Here is a 24,793-nt window from a genome sequence, read left to right as displayed (position 1 = left end):
AACTCATCTACCTTGTTGCGAATGCCATGAGCATTGAGGTAAAGTACCTTTATGCTAGTTTTTACACCTTGTTATTGAATTCTAACATCTCCATTAATAATATCTCCTGAGTTTTCCTTGCTTTTAACTTCTTTCAAAGTCTTCAATGTAGTTAAACCTTCCTGCACACGTTAGCCTGCTACTTCCTTTTCCATTTACCATTATACTTCCTGTCATTCCCCCCTCCCCGCAATTAACTAGTTTAAAGTCCTAGTGACCACCCTATTTATCCTTTGCGCTAGAACACTGTCTAGATCGGTTCAGGCGGAGACCATCCCAATGGTACAGACCCCTCGTGTTCAAAAACCGATGCCAATGCCCCATGAAATAGAACCGCTCTTTCCCACACCACTCCTTTAGCCATGTGTTTACTTCCCTAATTTTCTTATCCCTGAGCCAATTTGCACATGGCTTGGGTAGTAATCCGGAGATTATAACCATTGAGGACCTGTTCCTTAATTTTGTACCTAGTGCTTGATAATCCCCAAACAGGTCCTCCTTCCTAGCCTTGCCTATGTTATTTGTCCCAACATGGACCACAACAACTGGATCCTCACCCTGTTTACTTCCCTAATTTTCTTATCTCTGAACCAATTTGCTCGTGTTTCGGGTAGTAATCTACAGATTATAACCCTTGAGGACCTGTTCCTTAATTTCGTTCCTAGTGCTTGATAATCCGTAAACAGGTCCTCCTTCCTAGCTTTGCCTATGTTTTTTGCCCCAACATTGATCACAACAACTGGATCTTCGCCCTCCAGCTCTAATATCCTTTCAAGCCGGTCAGAGATGTCCCTTACCCTGGCACCGGGGAGGCAACACACTATATGGGACTCTTGATCCGGCTTACAAAGGATGCTATCAATTCCCCCTAATTATATAATCCCCTACAACTACCACTTGTCTTTTTGTTCCTTCCCCCTGAATGGTCTCTTGTACCATGGTGTAGCAGGCATTTGGCTCATCCTCCTCACAGCCCTTTTCCTCAACCTCACAGGGAGCAAGTACTTCATATCTGTCAGACAAGGTCAAGAGCTGTGGCTCCTCTATTCCTGAATACAGGATCACTCTACCTGCCTCACTTGCAATCACACCCTGCTGCCCCTGACCGCTGACCGAATTTGAAGTACTTAATCTACCAGGTGTGACCGCCTCGCGAAACAAAGTGTCCAGGTACTTCTCCCCCTCCCGGATATACCGCAGTATTTGAAGCTCAGATTCCAGCTCATCAACTCTGAGCTGAAGTTCTTCGAGCAACCAACACTTGCTTCAGATGTGGTCACTGCGGCTCACAATGGGAACTGCCAGCTCCCACATATACAGCTACAGCACAATACTTGCTCAGCCATCTCTACTTAGGTAATTATTTATCAACTTATATAAATTTATTAATGTGTTAATTAATTTATTAATGCTTCTTTGCTGTGTTCTTTTTCAAATTTAGTGCAGATTTTCTACCAGCCAGTCATGTCATAGCTTCCCTGTGATGAAACTCCATTTTTCTTTCACGGCTGCAATGTGCCCCAAGCTCAATTAGTTTCATACTCACTCTGTGCTGCTGCTCCACCCTTCAACTGCTCCTGGCGGACTAGGCCACAATCCCCAAGCTCAGTTAGTTTCATACTCTGTGCTGCTGCTCCACGCTGCAACTAGTCCCTGAAGACTAGCCTCTGTGGGAAGCTAGGGAAGTGATTGCTGGGCCCCTTGCTGAGATATTTGTATCATCAGTAGCAACAGGTGAGGTGCTGGAAGACTGGCGGTTGGCTAATGTGGTGCCACAATTTCAGAAAGGTGGTAAGGAAAAGCCAAGGAATTATAGCCTGGTGGGAAAGGTGTTGGAAGGAATTCTGAGGGACAGGATTTACATATATTTGGGAAGGCAAGGACTGATTAGGGATAGTCAACATGGCTTTGTGCATGGGAAATCATGTCTCACTAACTTGATTGAGTTTTTCGAAGAAATAACAAAGAGGATTGATGAGGGCAAAGGCATTGGACGTTGTCTGTATGGATGCCTTAACAGTAAGGCATTTGACAAGGTTCAGGTTCCTCATGGTAGACTGGTTAGCAAGTTTACATCACATGGATCTAACCTTGGGAGATCGAGCCATTTGGATACAGAACCAGCTCTAAGGTAGAAGACAGAAGGTAGTGGTGGATGGTTACTTCTCAGACTGGAGGCCTGTGACTAGCGGTGTGTCACAAGGATCAGTTCTGGGTCTACTGCTTTTCATCATTTATATAAATGATTTAGATGTGAACATAGGAGGTATGGTTAGTAAGTTTGAAGATAACATCAAAATTGAAGGTGTAGTGGACAGCGAAAAAGTTACCTCAGAGTACAACGAGACCTTGATCAGATGGGCCAATGGGCTGAGGAATGGCAGATGGAGTTAAAGTTAGATAAATTTGAGGTGGTGCATTTTGGTAAGACAAATCAGGGTATGACTTATACACTTAATGGGAAGGTCCTAGTGAGTGTTGCTGAACAAAAAGATCTTGGAAAGCAGGTTCAATACAATGTGGAGCTGGAAGAACACAGCAGGTCAGGCAGCATCAGAGGAGCAAGAGAGTCAATGTTTCAGGTTGGGACCTTTCACCAGGACGTGTGGCTAAAGGGATCAAGGAGTATGGAAAGAAAGCTTGAATGGGATACTGAGTTTGTATAATCAGCCATGATCATATTGAAAGGTGGTGCAGGCTTGTAAGGGCTGAATGGCCTATTCTATATTTATATTCCCTTCATAATTTTATATGTTTCTATGAGATCCCCCTCATTCTTCTAATTTCCATTGTATATAGTCCTAGTCTACTCAATCTCTCCTCATATGTCAATTCTGTCAAGTCCAGAAGCAACCTAGTGCACCTCCTCTGCACCCCATCCAGTGCCAGTACATCCTTTCTCAAGTAAGGAGACCAAAATTGTACACAGTACTTCAGGTGTGGCCTCACCAGCACCCTATATAGCTGCAGCATAATCTCCTTGTTGTTAAGCTCCATCCCTCGAGCAATGAAGGACAATATTCCATTTACCTTTTTAATTATCTGCTGCACCTGCAAATCAACATTTTGTGATTCATGCATAAGGACATCCAGGTCCCTCTGCACCACAGAATGCTGTAACTTTTCACTAATTAAATAACAGCCCATTTTACTGTAATGCCTACCAGGATGGATGACCTCATATTTACTGATATTGTATTCCATCTGCCAAACTCTTGCCCACTGTTTTAACCTAACCATTTCACTCTGCAGACTTTCAGTGTCCTCGTCACACTTTACCACTCATCTAAGTGCCATCTGCGAACTTTGATACACAACACTTGGTCCCCAACTCCAAATCATCTATGTAAATTATAAACAACTGCAGTCCCAGCACTGTTCCCTGAGGCACACCACTAGTCACTGATTGCCAACCAGAAAAACACACATTTATCCCCATCTTTGCTTTCTGTTAGTTAACTAATCTTCCATCCATGCTAATACATTACTTGTAATGCCATGTACCTTTATATTATGCAGCAGCCTTTTATGTGGCATCTTGTTGAATGCCTTCTGGAAATTCAGATACAGCACATCCACTGGTTTGCTGTAAGTTAGTTAAACATGACCTGCCTTTCAAACCATGGTCTCTTCATTCACAGCTGGAGTTTCCACATTCTGTCAAGTTTGTCAAGAACACACACCTAACCAGTCTTGCCCACAGCAATCATCCTTCCTTCACCTCTTCAACATCTGACAGAAATGTAGCTCCCCTCATTCCTCCACCCCAAGACTGATTACGCCCCAACAGTGATCACCTCTCCCTCAACTTGCCTTCTCACCCCTCAGCAATAGTGTTCTTCTTCCTCCACAATCCAGAAAATGCTCAAATGCTCTCTGCCCTTTCTCTCCCATCTCTGTTGCGACAATGCCCACTCTCCTGAATCGGTCAGACTGTAGCTGGGGATTTGGGCAAGTGAATCAGGAGAACACGTGCAGGACAGGCTGGGGGTGGGGGCAGGGGTGGGTCGGGAGTCGGAATGAGCACTGTTCATGTCCTGAAGGGAGGGTGCGCACTGACCAAGAGGCAAGGAGTGATGAATATTGGCATGTTGGGCTGAGCAGTGGTGTGTGTGCTGAAGTGCTTTGAATCTGCAGCTGATTTACCAAGAGTTCCTCTGTTCAGCAAGCTTTAGATTAGCTCAGTGGTTAGTCTATGTAAACACTATGTAAATGTATATAAAAATCAGAATAATTATAGGATAAACAGGATATGTTTGCATTGATCTAGCCAATCAAGGAGCAGTCCAAGTCAGACCAGAAATCAGATGCATAAATTCCCTGTGTAAATGCCATCAATGTGCTTACATCAGGCTCTGGGGTGATGCACTTCAGTTAGTTAAGACAGATGTTCTTGATGCTTTTGAGAAAGATTTTCCATTACTAGCTTATATGTGAAAATTCGGGTATGCAACACCACCAAGCTGCTGGCAGATTGACCCAGTGTTTCACAAGTGATTTTAACAGAATAAAATCTAATTTCATTCATATGGCCACCTCAAAGCAGAACGTGCCTAAACACTGCAGGAAAATGAATGAATGCAGCGGGTGAATCATAGAATGCAAACAGTATGGAAGCAGGCTTTCAGGCTGTTTGAGTCCATACTGGCTCTCTGAAGAACATCCCACCCAGATCCAGACCCACCCCTCTACACTATCCCTGTAACCCTGCTTTTCCCATGGGTAATCCACCTAATCTATACATCCCTGGGCTATTTGGCATGACCATTGCACCCAATCCACACATCTTTGGACTGCGGGAGGAAACCAGAGCACCCAGAGGGAGACATGGGGAGAATGTGCAAACGTTACACAGACTGTCACCTGAGGGTGGAATCAAACCTGGGTCTCTGGTCCTGTAAGGCAACAGTGCTAACCACTGCCACGAAGGAAACAGATCACTAAAGGCCTATGACCAGAATAAACTAAAGCTAAAGCCTGATGAGATTCATGGGTTATTCATGGGAACTTTGATGATAAACCAAAGTGCTGCGCTGAAGGTGCAATGAAGAGATGAATGTGTCTTTGTAATGAGTACGAAGAGGCATGAGTCTTTGTGCTGGGTGTTGAATGGTATGACAGAGGGGATTAAATTTGTTGAGGTGGGGGCCAGTACCTATTGCCATACATGGTAATAGATGGAGAAATGAAGATCTGTACTTTTCCTCACTACTGCTGAGGTCCTTGAAATTCTTCCTGCACTGTATCCAAAACCCAGTTGCAATGCTCTGGAGCGGAGTACTTTGGAATTATCCTCAATGGCTGCTGCTGGCATGCTTTAAAATCTCCCTTCCACTAGCTGGTAAGAGATGATTGTTCTTCATCTTGGTCTATTTGAGATCTCTGTGGAAGTTTCGGAGACCCTTGAGGTTTCACTGGAACATTGTGAGGCTCTTTCATTCTGCAGCATTCAACAAAGTTTCCCATGAAGAAATACAAGAACACTTTATGAGGTCCGTGACCCCCAGCTGACCCAGCTGCAACTGCACTTTATATTCATTAATAGTATGTGTACATCACTGGCTGGGTCCGCATTTTTTGCCTACCGTTAAGTATCCTGAAGAGGGTGATGGTGAGCCTGCTTCTTGAACCACTCCAGTCCATTTAATGCCGGTCACAACATGTTACACAACAATGTCATTAGGGAAGGAGTTCCAAGATTTAGACTGAGTGACATTGAAGGGACAGCAAAATCTTTCTACGTCTGGATGGTGAAAGGTTGGAGAGGAAGTTGCAGCTGGTGGTGTTCCCATCTATCTGCTTTCCATGTCCTTCTAGGTGGTTGTGGGTGTGGTTCTACAAGATGCTATCGAAGGAGTCTTGGTGAATTTCTGCAGTATATCTTGTAGATAGTTTTGAATTCCTAATTCCTGCTTGGAATTAAAATCAGAGTCATATTTCTAAACCTTTTGAGTAGAGCAACAGGAATGTAACCATATCTCAAAAAAAAACACCTGATGTGATTTAAAATCTTCTGTGAGGTAGTAAGAAGACATGCATTTTTTGAGGTGAAGTAAAAGTGTCCCAAGGTTGAGGGCTCACAAAAAGAGTCCACACACCAGAATCCTACAATTTATTGAAGTGAACAAAGACAAGAAAGACGTGACTGATTCAAACAAGATCGGGTTCATAGAGTTGCTGGATTATCAGTTTGGTTTCACTGTACTAAGTGCTTCTGTTCATAGACTGATACATTTTTGGCAGCAAAAATTATTTGCATACTCAACACAAATGATTAAAAATATTAACACATATTTTTCACAGGTCCATAGAAATTAAAATCAAAACGGCAGTTCAAATTAAGTGTAGGACAATAATACATTAAGTCTTCATTTAAAAATGTTAAAAAAAGGTCATAGAATGTGTTCGTTTTAGCTTGATCATATTTCTCCATTTCATGACACAGCATCATATTTTACGAATAGAATCATAGACAGTTGAATGAATTTATCAGTAGCTTGTGGTGAATAGTTCTTAGTTTTTAAAGTATGTGTCTTGTAGAGACAGAAAAAAAACATGAAGTTTTACTAAATTAATGGAAAGAATATTTGAAATAAGCAACAACTTATCACTTACTGTTGAAGTTATAAACAATACATTTGCCAGTCCTTTTTTTTCCCATATAGTGATTGATGATGTCGTATTTCTGCTATTTTCTATTTTATTTTCAACTTAGTGCACATTCAGTTCAGTCTGACGATTTCCAACATTTTCAGGTCTTCGGTTACATTTTCATAATTCTCATGTGTTTTAAACTAAAATGATGGTGAAGAGCAGTAGTACTCATATAATTGCAAATTGCTGTTCGCAGATGCTGCAGGGAAAGGTGATCCCCAAGTATGAGCAATGGCATTCAGCAGAAAAAGGCAGTGGACAAGTAGATCACGATGACATCCAGGTCAGTGGAGACTGCGATGACGAGGATGGTTGCATTGGATCAGGAAACGGAGAAGTGAAAAAATCTTTCAAAACCTCTGAATGTGAGTTTTTGTTAATGTTCAAACTACCATTTTTCCACATTGATACCTTTAAAATGGATGTTTTCTAGAAAACTCAGATAATTTATTCATGATGCAAATGTTGTTTATAAAACCAAAAGTACTTCAGTGGAAAGAAAGTTGTAATATTGAATTTGTCTCCATATAAAAGGAAAGCAAGCAAACAGTATCAACAGTTTTTTTTTTGTTCTTTTATAACAGAGCATCATTATTAAAATGTAGAAAATCAGAAATAACAAATTGTCATTGAAATTAGTTTTGGTCCCCTTTTGTGCAACTAAGAGTTTAAAAATGACTTAATGTACGCTTTTGGATATCTGAAAATGTTACTGTTAAATTAATGTTCACTATTTGTTTGTATGTGCAATTGAAAATGTTTGAAGTATATTTGTGCACTATTTCTCCTAGAAAAATGTTAGAGAAGGTATTATATCAGTCTGCGTTGAGCAAACTTATCCTCTAATGTATCACACTTAATACCACGGCTAAATTCCATCCAGTGATGGTTGTTTTAAAGGGTATTGAGCAAAATATTATCTAGCTCAATTCATGACAGTGAAAGCAGGAAGATAAGATCAACAGAAGTTATGCGCTTACCCCTGGGTAAGGCAAACTATGAATCAAAGATGCAGTTTTTGAGAACTTAAAGCGCTCAAGTATTTGAAGACCTGGTTGAAATCGAATGTAAATTGTTTATTTGGAAGTAACATTACAAAAGACTGAACATCAATTTTATCTGTGTGTGTAATCAGCATTCTATTCGTATAGAGAGACTGTAATTTGTCTGTCATGTCACTTGAGAAGTATGTTGGGCTAATGCCCCGAGTCACAGAAGGATTGATTTTGTACAAGGTTGCATGACGTGAGTTCAAAGTGACTTGTATTGCTTTATACCATTATACAATGAATTTGCATGCAACAGATCATCACGTCTATCACAGTAGAATTCTAAGAGTGCCTGAATGAAGGTACAGGTAAGTCAGAGATATTTTTGATCAGGAATGTTAATTTCCCTAACTAAAAGCACACTGTTCAACCCTAAACCTTCCTTTCGGAAAAGAAAATGTTCTGCAACATTACCATCAAAATGCAGGTACATCTATGTGCTTATACATTTTTACAACAGTGTCAGTATATTATTGACTGATTATTTTTGCTTCCCTGTTACTGCGTATGAAGGTGGAGGGCACATAAAATCCAGTGGATCGCCTTCCTTCTATGCACCTTCTCGCACATTCCAAGCAATCTGGAATTTTATGGGGACAGGTGGAGGAACAACTAGTGAAGCTTGGAAGTGAATGGTACGTGTCCAATCTGCTCTTGTATACCATAAAATGGTAGCCCGGTACCAGACGTTTCCAGGTTTTACATTTCATTTTCCTTCTGGGGCCAGCGAGGATGAGACATTGGATGAACCGGCCAACTTTGACCCCGCTCAACCTCACAACAACCTTCTCTCATTCCCCTTTTTGAGATCCCTGAGCCTGGGTTTACCTGGTCACCTTAGAGTGATGTGACCATTGGTAATCCCAACTGTGGCCAGTGTTCCCAGTGACATTGCAGAGATGACAGAGCTGTGAACCATCTGATTGGCTGGCACCCATTTAAGATGCGACTTTCCTGTCAGGATATGGGTAGAGGTCAAACCTTGAAACAATGGACTTGGTTCACTGCATTAAATTTTACAGGGCACCCATTGGGCTGGTGCATGGGTTCCTCCCACTGGCTTTTTAGTTGGAAAGAGGGGATAGCGGCAAGATCAGTGACAACCATGAGATTCAACCCCATATTTGTACACAAATGTGAAAGAAAGTTGCTGAAACCTTATGAAAACAGTACCTCTTTTGAGTGGAAAATACCCTGGTGACCCCAAAACATACTAAATTTACAAAAAATGTAATTTAAATTCAAGAGCAGCTTCCTCAGATATCATGTAGTGATGAATAATCAGTGAGCATTTCTGCCTAGGTCTGTTTCTAGCACAGGGCTAGTGTATCCATTTCAAAGATATAAATGGTCTTTTTGATAGAAATTTGGAGCCTTCAGGATTGCTCTGAAGATTCCAGGAATTAAAGATGCACAGAAAGTGGACCTGTGGAAAAATTGTGGGAACATTTAAAAAATGACATTTTTTAAACATTTTGTTTAAGCACTTAGGTTATTATTTACAAAAATGTTGGAGATGGGAAAACACACTGTTTGCTGAGCTACAACAGTGAGACATGTGACAAAATCTTCATGAATAAGTCCAGTTAGGGTTGACCACCGTATTTTGGATTCACTATTTGCCTGATAGTAGTAGGAAATGGCAAAAGCATGAAACCCCATACCACCAAAGAGAAAGTTTGATTGTTAAAGCAGCTCATTCTCTTACTCCCCTTCCGATCATTATCTTTACTCTCAACAGACCCACAGTTGCTGCAAGAGAATAAAACTCCGAGGTTTATTCATCAGTCAGTGTTCTGTACATGCAGAAATTTCTCTACCTTGTACTGTATTTTATGACCATTACTTCCGTAAAAGTATTCTCCCCCAACACTGACTGTATATAAGTTATGCATTTTAAGTTTTGCCTAGCGATACAGAAAAATATGTGAAAATATGTGTAAATTACCCAGACAAATTAATAGTACCATTGTTCGTTTTTCTGTTATTTCTATTCCTTTTCATTCCTTTTCTTCTTTTATTTCTTATTTTCATCTTTGACCTATTGTCCAACAACTTTGTTCTTGTAATATTATACAGGAAAGGAGTTAGTGCCGAGTTTTAAAGGGAGTTGACCATGGAAGGAAGCGCATGATTTCATGCTTAGCTGTGTTAAAATCTGTCTGCTCTGGATTTCTGTCAAATTACTCAATCCATCAGCTTTTCTTTAGCATTTTTATGCTCCCAAGTACACTGAATGTGATACCACCATTTTTTGTGTCATTGGCAAACTTTGATATATGGCTTCTTAATGTGTAACCCAAGTCATTTATGAGTATAGTGATGGATTCTTGCATGATACCATTAGTCTTCACAGAAATTGTATGAATGTGACAGAGGAAAATTAATTTCATGAGAAGATGATTGCATGGAAGTACAAGTTAACCAATAACAAAAGAGAAAATAGCCTTAACCAATGAGGAATAAAGAAGTTAACACATTTGATATGCATATTGAACAATGGTGAACAATGAAAAAAAAGTTTAATAGCCCAAATATAATGTAAGAATTACTATACCCAGAAATAATATTCTCCCCTTCCCCTCAAATTTATTTCTGTTCAATTGTTTAGTTATTCAATTCACTACTTTTGGCAGAAATGTCTTGTAAGCAAAAATAGGCAAGTTATAAATTGCAGCCATCCACTATGTTATTGCATTTCCCTCTAATCCTGTAGTCTTCTGTACATCATTGTGTCTTGTGCCCTGAATTGCATTGCAATTGTCTGTATTAATTGCAGAATTGAACGGCACAAAAATATTTGTCAAAGGATATTCCTGGGAATACATCAAGGGAAGTTATTTCAGTGGAACTGGGAAATAAGAACGAGACGATCACCTTATTGGGATTGTACTATAGACCCCCAAATAGTCAGTGGGAAATTGAGAAACAAATTTGTAAGGAGATCTCAGTTATCTGTAAGAATAATAGGGTGGCTATGGTAGGGGATTTTAACTTTCCAAACATAGACTGGGACTACTATAGTGTTGACAGCTTGGATGGAGATGAATTTGTTAAGTGTGTACAAGAAAAGATTCTGATCTAGTGTGTGGCTGTACCAACTAAAGAAGGTGCAAAACTTGACCTACTCTTGGGCAATAAGGCAGGGCAGGTGACTGAGGTGTCAGTGAGGGAGCACTTTGGGGCTAGTGACTATTAGTTCAAAATAGTGATGGAAAAGGAAAGACCAGATCTAAAAGTCAAATTCCTGGATTGGAGGAAGGCCAATTTTTGATGGTATTAGGCAAGAACTTTCAAAAGTTGATTGGGGGCGAATGTTTGCAGGTGAAGGGACAGGTGGAAAATGGGAAGTCTTCAAAAATGAGATAACAAGAGTCCAGAGACAGTGTGTTCCTGTTAGGGTGAAGGCAAGGCTGGTAGGTATAGGGAATGCTGAATGACTGGAGAAATCAAGGTTTTGATCAAAAATAAGAAGGAAATATATTTCAAGTATAGACAACAGAAGTCAGATGATTCCAGAGGGAAATCAGGAGGGTAAAAAGGGGACATGAGATAGCTTTATCAAATAGGATTAAGTTGAATCCAACACGATTCTATAAAACATTAAGGACAAAAGGGTAACTAGGGAGAGAATAGGGTCCCTTAAAGATCAGCAAGACCACCTAAGTGTGGAACCGCAGGAGTTGGGGGAGATACTAGTGTTTACTGTGAAGAAGGATATGGAAGATAGAGAACATGGGGAACTAAATGGCAACATCTTCAAAAATGTCCATACTGCAGAGGAGGAGGTTCTGGATGTCTTAAAATGCATAAAGGTGGATAAATCCCCGGGACCTGATCAGGTGTACCCTAGAACTCTGTGGGAAGCTAGGGAAGTCAATGTTGGGCACCTCGCTGAGATATTTGTATCATAGATAGTTACTGGTGAGGTGTTGGAAGACTGGAGGCTGACTAATGTGGTGCCACTACTTAAGAAAGGTGGTAAGGAAAAGCCGGGGAACTACAGACCAATAAGCCTGACATTGGTGGTGGGCAAGTTGTTGGAGGGAATCCGGAGGGATAGGATTTACATGAATTTGAAAAGGCAAGAACTGATTAGGGATAGTCAATATGGCTTTGTGTATGGGAAATTGTGTCTCATGAACTTGACTGAGTTTTTTCAAGAAGTAACAAAGAGGATTGGTGAGGGCAGAGCAATGGATGTGATCATATGGACTTCAGTAAGGCACTCGAAAAGGTTCAGGCTCCTCATGGATCCTGGTTAGCAAGGTCAGATCACACGGAATAGAGGGAGAACTAGGTATTTGGATACAGAACTGGCTGAAAGGTAGAAGACAGAGGGTGGGGGTGGTCGAAGATTGCTTTTCAGACTGGAGGCCTGTGGCCAGCGGTGTACCACAAGGATTGGTGCTGGGTCCACTGCTTTTCATCATTTATATAAATGATTTAGATGTGGATTTAGGAGGCAGATAACACCAAAATTGGAGGTGTAGTGGACAGTGAAGAAGGTTATCTCAGAGGGCAACAGAATCTTGATCAGGTGGGCCAATTGGCCGAGGAGTGGCAGATGGAGTTTAATTTAGATAAGTGCGAGGTGCTGCATTTTGTTAAGACAAATCAGGGCAGGAATTAGAAACTTAATGGGAAGAATGAAGGTTGCTCATTTGAACAAAGAGACCCAGAAGACCAGGTACATAGTTCCTTGAAAGTGGAGTCTCAGGTAGATAGGGTAGTGAAGAAGGCATTTGGTATGCTTGTCTTCATTAGTCAGTGCATTGAGTATAAGAGTTGGGACGTCATGTTATGGCTGTACAGGGCATTGTTTAGGCCACTTTTTGAATACTGCATATAGTTCTGGTCTCCCTGCCATAGGAAGGATGTTGTGAAACTTGACAGGGTTCAGAAAAGATTTACAAGGATGTTGCTGAGGTTGGAGGGTTTGAGCTATAGGGAGAGGCTGAATAGGCTGGGGCTATTTTCTCTGGAGCATCAGAGGCTGAGGGGTTACCTTGTAGAGGTTTATAAAATTATGAAGTGCATGGATAGGGTAAATAGACAAGATCTTTTCCCTGAGATGGGGAAGTCCAAAACTAGAGGGCATATGTTTAAGGTGAGAGGGAAAAGATTTAAAAGTGATCTAAGGGGCAATGTTTTCACACAGAGTGTGGTGCGTGTATGAAATGAGCTGCTAGAGGAAGTGGTACAATTACAACCTTTAAAAGGCATCTGGATAGCTATATGAATAGGAAGAGTTTAGAACGATATGGGCCAAATGCTGGCAAACGCGACGAGATTTATTTAGGATATCTGGTCGGCATGGACGAATTAGACTGAGGGTCTGTTTCCTTGTTGTGTATGTCTATAACTGTAAAACATCTTCTACAACCACTCAGTAGAATGCAAAGTTAAAAGGCATTTTTTGAGCCGTTACATTAGAACATTCACCTGGGGTTGACTTTCTGCCAGTGCGGGGAACCTGAAGCATTTTGTGATCTTGACCCCATGAATCATCCGCATTGTTAACAGATGTATTTTTAAAATACCGATTGGCTAAGTGGGCCAGTGGAGAGCTCTGCATCTAGGGAGGGAAGGTTAGATGGTAACTCCATTCTATAGGAAGGATGTTCTTACACTTGAGAGGGTGAAGAAAAGATTTACAAGGATGTTGCCGGGACTGGAGTGTTTGAGTTATTGGGATAGGGTGACTTTACAAAGGGCTTGAATAAGGTGAGTAACCAAGGCCTTTTTCCCGGGGTGGGGGGGTCCAAAACTCGAGGGCATAAGTTTAAGGTGAGAGGGGAAAGATTTGAAAAGGTAACTTCTTCATGCTGAGGGTGTTGCATGTAAAGAACAAGCTTCCAGAGGAAGTGGTGGAGGCAGGTACAATTACAGTGTTTAAAATGCATCTAGATGGGTACTTGAATAAAAAGTGTTTAAATGGATATGGGCCAAATGCTGGCAAATGGTACTAGGTCAGATTGAGATGCCTGGTCAGTGCAGATGAGTTGGACCAAAGATCTGTCTCATTGCTACATTACTGTATGACTTCATGACTCTGTGACTCAGTAACTGCTAGACTTTAGAGTGTAATGTTCAAGACAGATGGCAGCCATCATTGGTCAGAAAGCCAGCAGCTTCACAGTGCAGATAACTGATAAAATGGCCATTGGAAAGATCTTAGACTTGGTCTCCTTGAATAAATGTTAACCTTTCAACAATGTTACTTCAGCAAAATTGCCACTTAATGGCTTCTTTCATTAGTTTGCATCTTAATGTGCCAGAAAAGTTACTATCCTCAATCAGTGATTTGAAAGTTTCTATCTTCAACAAGCCCGTTGATAAAGTTTCTGAAGGATATTTAGTAGACAGTTAACTGGAGGTGATCAGTTTACCACTTCCTCCCTGTCATCTTGCTTTGAAAACAACACATTCCGGAGGTATTGGAGCACAATTTCCCTTTCCAGGAGTGCTGCTGTCAAGATATATCCACACCCAACCACTTCTCCATGAGCAATTGAAAATCAAACTCCCTGGCCGGACTCCAACAATATCTAACTGAATTTCCAATTGCCTGTGAGAGTAAGTTCAGGTGCAAAAGCAAAACATCACACACTGAAATGTGGCCTTGGTTCCGCACGTCTCAGTGGTGTGTTTAGATTTTCAGAGCATGTAGGAGGAGGGAAAAATTGAAACCTGCACGTCTCCAATTAATTGCCTGTAGAACTTGTCAAGAGTATTTGAACCAGCCATTAGCAATTTATAAATGACCAGCATGAGATAAACAGAAGAGCTCTAGTCGTGTCCCTACCTCTGAGTCAGAATCATAGAATTCCTACAGTGCAAATAGAGGCCATTCAGCCCATAAAGTCTGCGCCGATCTTCCAAAGAGCATCCCACACTATCCCTGTAAGCCTGCATTTACTATGGCTAATCCACCAAACCTGCACATTCCCATATACTACAGGGCAATTTAGCATAGCCAATCCACTAGTCTTTGGATTGTGGGAGTAAACCAGGCTACCCAAAAAGAATGTGTAAAATCCACGCAGACTGTCACTGAAGGCTGGAGTCAAATCTGGATCCATTGCGCTGTAAGGCAGCAGTGCTAACCACTGAGCCACAGTGCAATCTATATAGAAGGCCTGGGTTCAAGTTGCACCTCCTGCAGTGCTTTGAAAATATCCACAGGTTAAACAGAGCATTTGAGACATCTTTGAACACAGTAGGAAGCCATGCACAACTGCAAAGTGGAAAGAGTTGCATAAAAGGGATGCAACTCAGTTACTTCCTGCAATTTAACAGAGTTGCCACTGTCAGAACTGAGAGTCTCGATATTTGTGAGGAAAGAATCTTTTGCCTCTTGAGGGGAATATGATATCCATGGCCACTTCTAGCCAGACCTGCTTAGCCTGGCTCACTGGACCTTTTCTTCTAGTTGAAGGGAAGAGTGAGAACTCTGCTGTTTACCACAGGCTCCATTAGTGGCTGAAGGTGGAGGTCAAAAATGCGATTGATCAATGTTTAAACCACTGTGCCCTCTCCTCTCCCTGCTTTTCCACTTGCAAAGACAGTAGTAGTCCCAGTCATAGCTGCCAAATATGCTTTCTGATAGGAATGACTGACTATGTTAATAATATGTTGATAGAGATGACAATGTAATTCTGATATCAGTAGTCACATACTATAGAGACTCTTAGAAGAGAGGAATAAAAGAACTGTACAAGAAAGCTGTTATCAGTATTCTAGATGTTAGAATGTTTATGAATAGTTTATGGAACTTACTGAAAGTGACAAATAGTTACTCTTAGATAATGTAAAGATAGAAATGCAGCAGATACAGACTAGGGGCAGTGTGATTAAATGGAGCAACCTCCAAAGTGCACTACACACATCCAACGGTTGGATCTCATGGTTGGCAGAATCCATGAGACCAGAATAGATTCAATCAGTGGAAACAGTTCAAATCGATGTCCTTCTCAAATGTGCCTCCTGCATATGCTCAATGTCTGTAACTGAATACTAGGATTGCCTTCAGGCCAAATTATGTCTGACGCTTTGCAATTTACGTGGCATTCTTACAACTGATGCCATGAACAGTCAATGCTTAGAAATGCTCCAGTCAAGTTCCTGACACTGGAATTAAAATTTCTGACCCTAACCTTCTATAAAAGCATAAAGGCAAATCATAGATAACACATTGTGGAGCTGGAGGAACACAGCATGCCAGGCAGCATCAGAGGTGCAGGAAAGTTGACGTTTCGGGTCAGGACCCTTCTTCGGAAAAATGAAGAAGGGTCCCAACCCAAAACGTCAGCTTTCCTGCTCCTCTGATGCTGCCTGGCCAGCTGTGTTCCTCCAGCTTCACACTGTGTTAACTCTGACTCCAGCATCGGCAGTTCTTACTGTCTCCAAGGCAAACTATGGACATCGTTTCAGTAGTTCAGACAGAGTGAATCACACATCTAGCAAGTAGTATGGTTGAAGCACAGTGATAAATCTGTGACTACTTATTAGCCAGTTTTTGATTGTGAACAATGAAGTCTTTGAAATTGTTTGACCTATAGAGGTTCTGTTCAGTTTAAGGTTTGTTATGAAATGTATAGTCCAGGGGTTTTTGTTAATATTTTGTTTGGTATTCTTCAGATCTATATACAATTTGTCTGAAAAGAGTAATTGCTTATCCAGGAATGAAAGTAGAATGTTGGAAATTGCCTTAGTGTGGTAGGTTAAAAGAATATTGCTTGACATTTGTGATTATCCACAAAAAATGCACAGAGCTCCACTGGGGACTGAATGACTTAATCAACAATTTCACCCTCACCTTTTCTGATGGTAATTGATTGGATAAGTTTAATCAGTTCTCAATTGGGTTGTTGCAGCCTCCACATCCTATCTTCATAGATTCACATCCAGCTTAATTCTTGTACTGTTATTTGTGGCAATTAATTACAATCAATGGAATACTGAATTGTAGTGTCTATCCAATGTTAGCATAGATGTGTGATTACTTCCTTGAAAGATACCTTCCATTTACTCCTTCCTCTCCACACCCACAACACATTTAGCTGTAGAGGTTCATTTCCGGCCAGGAGATGCATTGAACTGATTTTGCTATCTGTGATGGTTAGTATCAGTCCAAGCAAGAAGTGGGCGGATTGCTGGCTCCCACTCCCATACGTTGAGACACCTGAGATAATAAGGACAATCAACTATCTAACAGCTGTCTTGAAGGCTTCTTAGTCACAGGTGTAGCATGCCCACAGCAACCCCTTACTCCTCAATAGGTTGTGCTCCTTTGAGTACTCCTTGATGTTCCTGCCCCAGTGCATCTGGCTTCTTCCCCTTCTCATGCTCACCCTTGCATCCTCACTCTAGAATATATTTTCAGCAGAAAGATGTATGCACAGAGCTGAAAATGCTGAGGTGATGACATATTTCAAAGTCTGCCAGTTTGCAGACAGTTTTAGGCATGGACTAACAGTCCTGACAATGTGCTGTAATTCTGGACCTTCCAAGAACAGGCAAAAAGTAATAATCTCCAGAATACTAACTGAACCACAAACAAATTGGCAAAGAGTCAACAAGATTAAAGAAGTAAATGCATGACTCAAAGATTAGTGTGGGAGAAACAAGTTTGAATTCATGGGGCATTGGAGGTAAGAGATTCAAGTCTTAATAACTGTGACTGGAACTGTGCTGATGTCCCCATAAATGTAGTCAGGAGTTCTGAAGAAGAGTCCCGACCTGAAACGTTGAATTTCGTGCTCCTCTGATGCTGTCTGACCTGCTGTGTTCCTCTAGCTCCACACTGTGTTAACTTAGGTTTTCTAGATTGCTGATTTCAGCATCCACCTAACTCCAGCTTTGATGTGACTCTTGAACATCAGAATGCCAATTAATTGACTGATGTTTCAAAGTCAGTAGGCCACATCAGTAAATAGCCTGACTCACATTTCATGAATCAAAAATGTAAATTCAGCTCCTTGTGCCTCACTCTCACTGCCTCTTCTGAATTTGTTCACCACCTTTACTGCATTATTTGTTATCTTGTCAAGATCAGGGCTTAGTACTATTATTTTGAGGTCTTAGATTTCTGAAAAGAAAACAGAATTTCTCATAGTTTGTGCATGGCAAATCAGATAATGTGCAGTTCTTAATCCATCGCAGCAAGCAACATGAGTAGATGTAATTCTCTCACTAAGATGCTTCAAGTGGCCTGCCACTTTAAGGCCACAATGCTGAAATACTGTGAATTCTCACATCAATTTCGGATTAATTGCTGCTGGTGAGAGAGGTATACAGGTCGGTGGGCACATAAAACACCTGTCTCCAGATCAGAAAAAAGGAACATGATTGACAGCCTTTTCAATGCCTTTAATTTTATATAATTTCACTTTCTGATATGTGACAGGTGCTCTCAAAACTTATGTATCTACATTATATTAAAATATAATGTAGTTATAATTAGTCCAACTTGTCATGCCAACCATGTTCCCAAACTAAACTAGACCCACCCGTCTGCATTTGGCACATATCCCCGCAAACCCTTCCTATTCATGTACTTATAAATGTATTTTAAATGTTGTAATTGTACTTGCATCCACCACTTTGCCTGGTAGTTAATTTCACTGACTAACCACTTTCTGTGTAAAAAAGTTGCTCCTCATATCCTTTTTAAATCTTTCTAATGTGGGTTTTGTTCTGTCTTGAAAACTGATAGATAAATATTTCTTTTGGAATTTGTAATATTAAAATGTCAACAGTTATCTGACATGATTCTTTGTCATGGTGTAGGTAATGCTGTCAATGGATTTCCCACTGTAACCTGAGGAATGACTGATTCTGGTTGTGTTGTGTCTTCCTGCTGTGGTCTGTCAGAATCACTTATCACCCTACCATACATTAAGGACATTTCAGAGATGGCCACAAGGCTACTCAGACCCCTGGGTATCAGAGTAGCCCACAAACCGGCAACCACCCTATGACAGCTACTGATGAATGTGAAGGATCCCATAACCAAAACTGGCAAAAGTGGGGTAATATACAAAATATTATGCAAGGACTGTGAGAAATACTACATAGGGCAAACCAGAAGAAAATTAACAATATGGATAGATGAACACCAACTAGCCACCAAGAGACACAACCAATTCTCACTTGTCTCATTACGCATGGACAACGAGGGACACAAATTCAACTGGGACGACATATTGATAATCACACAAGCCAAACAGAGACATGCTAGGGAATTCCTGGGGTCTGGTATTCCAACCAGAACTCCCTAAACAAACACATTGAATTAGACCCTGTGTACAAACCACTGAGAAACAAAACCGGAAGCAATAACAAACACCCCAGCAAACCGTGGTATAAAAATAACAAGTGGGACAGAACACCGATGCCTCACCAGAGGTGCACTGACAAAGTTACCGAGCAGGGTGACAAAAAATTTGCAACCAAACCCACCAGCTCGGCGAGCATGTCTACAACCTCCAAGGGGGAGTTTTTTTTATTTCCATGGACATTGGGCAGGACATGTCTACTACGAAGCATTCCCTTCCCTTGTTTCTGAAACTCCCCTGACCACTTCTCCATATCACTCATAACCCCTGGAAAACCTCGCACCTTTGACCTGCATTCCTGGACTCTGAGGTTGCATGTCTGGCAGCAGCTATAGTCTATTATGTGATGTGGCTGAGCACAGGAGCAAATTCTACCACTGGAGACCTGATTTTGGGGAATGCCCAGTGATGGCGTCACAACAGCATGATGGGTGGACATTGTGAAGTGCCCAACTCTCTTATTGCCCTTGCAGCCAGCAGGTGACATCCACACCATAGAATAAGAAATCAAGAAATATGACCAAGTTACCTTTTTAGGAGCATCTTAAGACAAGAGTGTGGTAAAGAGGGAGAAGATGAAATTTCAGAGCCTCTAATAGCACAACTTATAATAGTGGAACAGTAAAAATCCAAAATGTCCGGGAGGCTAGATTTGGAGGATCTCAGACATCTCATCGTCTTGTGGGACTAAAGGAGCCTTCACAGAGAGGGAGGGATGAAGGGTTATGGACGGCTTAGAAAACAAGATTTTAAATGTTTAAAGTAGAGTAGGTGAAGATTGATAGGTGAATGTGATTTGGAATAAGTTGAGAGATAGGCAGAAGAATTTTGGATGATCACAACTTAAGTAAGGTGGATGATGAGCTGGCAACCAGGAAGCACTGGAATTGTCCAATCTAGAAGTAACAATGGCATGGATGAGGGTTTCAGCAGTGGATGAGCTAAGGGAATGTTTATAGCTATGAGATAGAAGTATGCATTCTTGTTGATGGTATGGATAATAAAAGGTAAAGTTGCTACAGTCTTAGCAGACTACAGGGCTACTCTCTCATTAGAGAGAGACACAATTGGAGGTGAATTAACCTATGAGGGTCACTATGCCTCAGGGGAGGAGAACAGTTTAGAAAGAGTTGACATGGAATAACCTTGACAGAAGTCTTCCCAGTACTTAATTGGAGGATTATAAAATCATGTGGAGCATAGATAAGGTGAATAGCAGAAGTCTTTTTGCTAAAGTGGGGGAGTTCAAAATGAGGGGGCATATTTTTAAGGTGAGAGGAGAAAGATTTAAAAAGGACATGAGGAGCAACTTTTTTACACAGAAAGTGGTTAGTCAGTGAAATTAACTACCAGGCAAAGTGGTGGATGCAAGTACAATTACAACATTTAAAATACATTTATAAGTATATGAATAGGAAAGGTTTGCGGGGATATGTGCCAAATGCAGACGGGTGGGTCTATTTAGTTTGGGAACATGGTTGGCATGACAAGTTGGATTAATGGGTCTGTTTCCGTACTGAACGATTCTATGACCACTGTTCTATAACATGTGACAAATTGGAGACAGTTGATAAATTAAATAGAACCTCCAACCTTTATATAAAAATTGGCCTCATCTTGCCAAAAAAAAAGTTAATTTCCAAAGGATTTGTGCAAGTTTATCCCACAAATGACAGTTGTTATCCCTAAAATGTCATCTCCTTTGGCTTACTATAAACAAGGCATCAGATATTTTCTCATATAGCTAGATAAATCCCTGCTTTGTACAATTTTGACAGTTCCACCAGACATACTAGCCCTGAAATTTTACAAGACAAATAAAGAGCGTGGCAAAAACTGAGCATATGTTTGTGTATTTGACCCTGACCCAAACTGCACAGACCAAAGCATCAGCACAGTAGATAGATTTTCTAAGCATTTTAATTGCTATTGGGCATATTTTGCTGCAGCCTTTGTTGGCTGCCCCAACCCAAGATGGTTAACTTCTTTCTTAAAGTGCCCTGATTACAAATTTACTGTTTTGCCTGCAATCAGTTGGTGTAGAGAATCTGATCATTGTTAATTTCAGCAAGGTCCAAGTACCTGCAGCTGTACCTTTCAGCCATAGAATTCTGAAGAATGGCACCACCCATCAGTCCCATTTGTCAGATCTATGTTCACATAGAAAAGATAGGTTGGAACAAACACAAGTACTCAGTAAGTAAAATTGAAATACTTGCAGATGCTGGAGATCTGGAATAAAATATAAAGTGCAAAGAAACTCTGCAGGTCCAGCAACATGTGCGGAGAGAGATACAGATGTTTCTGAGTCCAACATGATTCACCTTTGGAATGTTTTCTGAAGAACACCAGTCCTTATTATGCACCCACAAGCAGGCATTTGTAAAACCAGAAAAAAAAAATGGTTAAAGAAAGACTTGCATTCTCGTCATCCCTTTCACAACCTCTGGACGCCCCAAAGCACTTCCCAGCTGATAAAGTATCTTTTAAATTATAGTTGTTGGAATTTTTAAATTGATTCTAAAACAAATCACGGAGATCTAGAATAAACTGTTCCCACTTGAAATTATTAGACCATTTATATCAAAGACATATTCATCATATAGGCTAGTTATGAACATTATAAGAATTATGCTGCATTGAAAATATTAACTGATTGAAAGTCAACTGAAATGTTTGGTGTCTGACAATACTCAGACTACAACTCTCAAAGTTCTAGTTAAGAGTGAATGTTCAACTGCTTAATACACTAGACTTCGCTGGATATTATCATCTAATGTGGTCTGATGGAATGCCTGATACTTAATGGATCAGATGATGGATATATTAATTAAGGATGCTTGGAACTTGACTGAGTTAAGAAAAGAGAATGGGAATATGATCTTTGTCTTGTATGCTTTTCTTATAATATATTGATTTATTTTTTTACAAAAGGGAATCTGTTGTCATCAAATATGGTTTGAAAGAATGCCTGAGACTGAATAGAATAGGATATGTTATTTTGGGTTAATTGGGTGTGCGTTTGTGGACCTGGACTCTGTTTAAGTAGTTATTTTTCAGTAAGCAAGAATGCAGTCATGTGCAGTTTTGTGAATAATACAAAATGTCTGTGTCCAATACACTTGAAAGACAGTTGCATTAAAATGCCACAATTGATACCAATGAAAATACCAATGCATTTAACTAACTACACTTGACCAGTGTAGTGAATTATTAACTACTTCAAGAAAGAACTTCACATTTAAACACTGCAGGTGGGTTGAAAAGTAAAATTGATGGTTCCTCTGTCATTTACTAACTATAGTGTATTTTTGATCACTTTTTGAAATATTCTTTGTAATAAGTTCATGAACAGGAAAGGTTTGGAGGGGTTTGGGCCAAGGGCAGACAGGTGGGACTCGTGTAGCTTGGGAACATGGTCGGACTGGTTGGATTAAAGGGTCTCATTCCATGCTGTAGATTCCATGACTCTATGACGCTACTTGGTAAAGTATGTGAGCCGTTTTCAGCAGATCTTCTCTGGACTAGAAGATAAATTTGTGTTGGACATCATGAAGACTACAATGATTCGTTGCAACATAAATTGTTAGATATAAAGTGATGCATTTCTGTTAGAGTTAGCAAGAACTGCAGATGTTGGATTCAGAGATAACACAGTGTGGAGCTGGAGGAACACAGCAGTCCAGGCAGCATCAGGGGAGCAGGAAAGTTGACGTCAACTTTCCTGCTCCTCTATATATTTCTGTTGTTTGTCTTTGATTAGTGCTGTACATGCATTGTTATGCTTAGGTGTTTAACCTAACATTCCAATCTTTGATATTAAAATCTAAACTCTGAAATTTTGTTCTGCTTTCAAATTCCAGTTCTGTTGTCATGCAGATTTGGTCAAAGCTCTGTAGGGAAGCAGAGGACTATTTCATAAAGTGATTCCAGCATGTTTCAGAGTTTTGGAACTCAGCATGTTTGTTACAAAACGAATCATTTGTCATTTAAATTATGTAATGTCTTAGTATTGTTTAGAAAGACATCAAAGAAACTTGCCATTTCATGCAATTATGGTCAATGAATGGAAGTAGTAGACTTCTTTATCAGCTGGGAGATTGACATACCATTAGCTTATTAAGATAAACAGAATTGTATCTAGTCAGTGAATACAAACCTAGAAAATGACCATTAAATCTTTAAATTGGTGAAACTGTTAAGTTAAGGTAAATTATTGTTTTTGTTTCCTTTGCTGAAATGGCTTTCAGTTAACCACATGTGAATGAATAAACTGTATTAGACCAAACACATTTACTACAAGCACATCACTATTGCTAAATATACAAAGAAGTAACATTTCAAGTTTGCTTATAATCTTCAGAAAGCAGAATCTTCAGGCACACTAGTAAGGTTGGATGGGGGTGATGTCACAATATACTTCATTAATAAATAGAGAAGGTGAATGATATTTGCCCTCATTTTATCAAGTTTTGGCTGAAATATCTTGTTTTTCTTGGTTATTTTTCTTCTTTAATAATATTTGTGAAGTAATGGCTAAGAAGCAGTAGGAAGTATTATAACTATATTATGAAAGCTCAGAAGCAAAGTATTGTAGTTAATGCATGCCTTCTTCAATTGCAACATTTTTATTATTTGCTAATCCATTTCCCGTCTCTCATATTTTGTAAATATTGAAGCTTTTGCTTATCATATGTGGGATCTGTTGGAAAATTTTCAATGTTTTAGATAGGCCTCAGGAGAAATGTTGGTGAGTGCTATTCAGAAAAATTATCACCAAATAAATAACTCTTGAGGTGATGTTAAAAAAAGAAGCATTAATAAGCCCATCATTTTTCAAAAGCAAGTTATTAATGTCAAATACTGTCATAATTACAATATAAATACATACATTACACATATTTCAACAATATTTATACACAGATATGAGAAACAGCACAATAAATATTCCCTTCTGGTTTAATATACTTTGAAAGTTCCTCAAAGGCTGATTTTAATTCTAAAGACAGATCCGATACAACTGCAATGAAACTTGAAGGATCTGGCCCAGAAGTGCCAGTTCACAAAAAGTTCTACTTCTCTATATCCCATAACAAAAGTCACTAATAGGATAAGAAAGTCAAGTATCTGTGCCATGAAGCAATATTCCTGGCTGATTAGAACTGATATAATGAACAATGACATTTCTTGATGGATGGAAAATTATGTGAAATAAATTTTGACTTGGGTGAAATCTGTTTTGTGCTCTATAGGCTTGAATATCACCTGCTAGATCATGATACACTATTTAAGCTTTCTGTTCATTCTTTCTTCATAATCAATGGTGCTTATTATTTCAAATTATCTTGGAAATGTTGAATAATTGTAACTGCTTTGGATCCTTCTCCTTCCAACTGCTAACCACACCTTGCACTCAAAGTGGAAAGAACATTGTGTCTCGTAATTTAAATATAAGCCATGCACTCTGCCATTCTCTCAACTTCTTTTTTGAGCCACTGTAATCTTCATATTTCCCCTTTACCTCTATGTCGATCCCACTTTGTTGGACCTTTTTTGCAAGAAATCTACCACCTACTTCCCTAATACCCTTCAATTTCATCTTCTGACCATTCACTTTTTCTTCAATTTCATGATTGTCAAAGTTTTTATCTTCAAAACTGTCATTTACCTAGTAAGTCTTTGTTATTTGTCCCATTGAGAAGTCTAATC

General features: G+C 40.0%; 1 protein-coding gene across 2 annotated transcripts in view; it reads left to right on the top strand.

Moving 5' to 3' along the window:
* The window catches only part of gpc5a (glypican 5a), an 859,383-nt gene that overhangs the window by 552,970 nt on the left and 281,620 nt on the right, over positions 1–24,793 (top strand). For both annotated transcript variants that reach the window (XM_048598178.1, XM_048598177.1), the window contains exon 7: positions 6,890–7,058. In XM_048598178.1, the coding sequence (XP_048454135.1) occupies positions 6,890–7,058 (169 nt within the window). The remainder of the gene's footprint in view (positions 1–6,889; positions 7,059–24,793) is intronic.

The sequence above is a fragment of the Rhincodon typus genome, chromosome 6, assembly GCF_021869965.1.
Source record: "Rhincodon typus isolate 14 chromosome 6, sRhiTyp1.1, whole genome shotgun sequence".
In the NCBI taxonomy this organism is placed as follows: domain Eukaryota; kingdom Metazoa; phylum Chordata; class Chondrichthyes; order Orectolobiformes; family Rhincodontidae; genus Rhincodon; species Rhincodon typus.
This window is presented reverse-complemented; position numbering and strand designations above follow the sequence as displayed.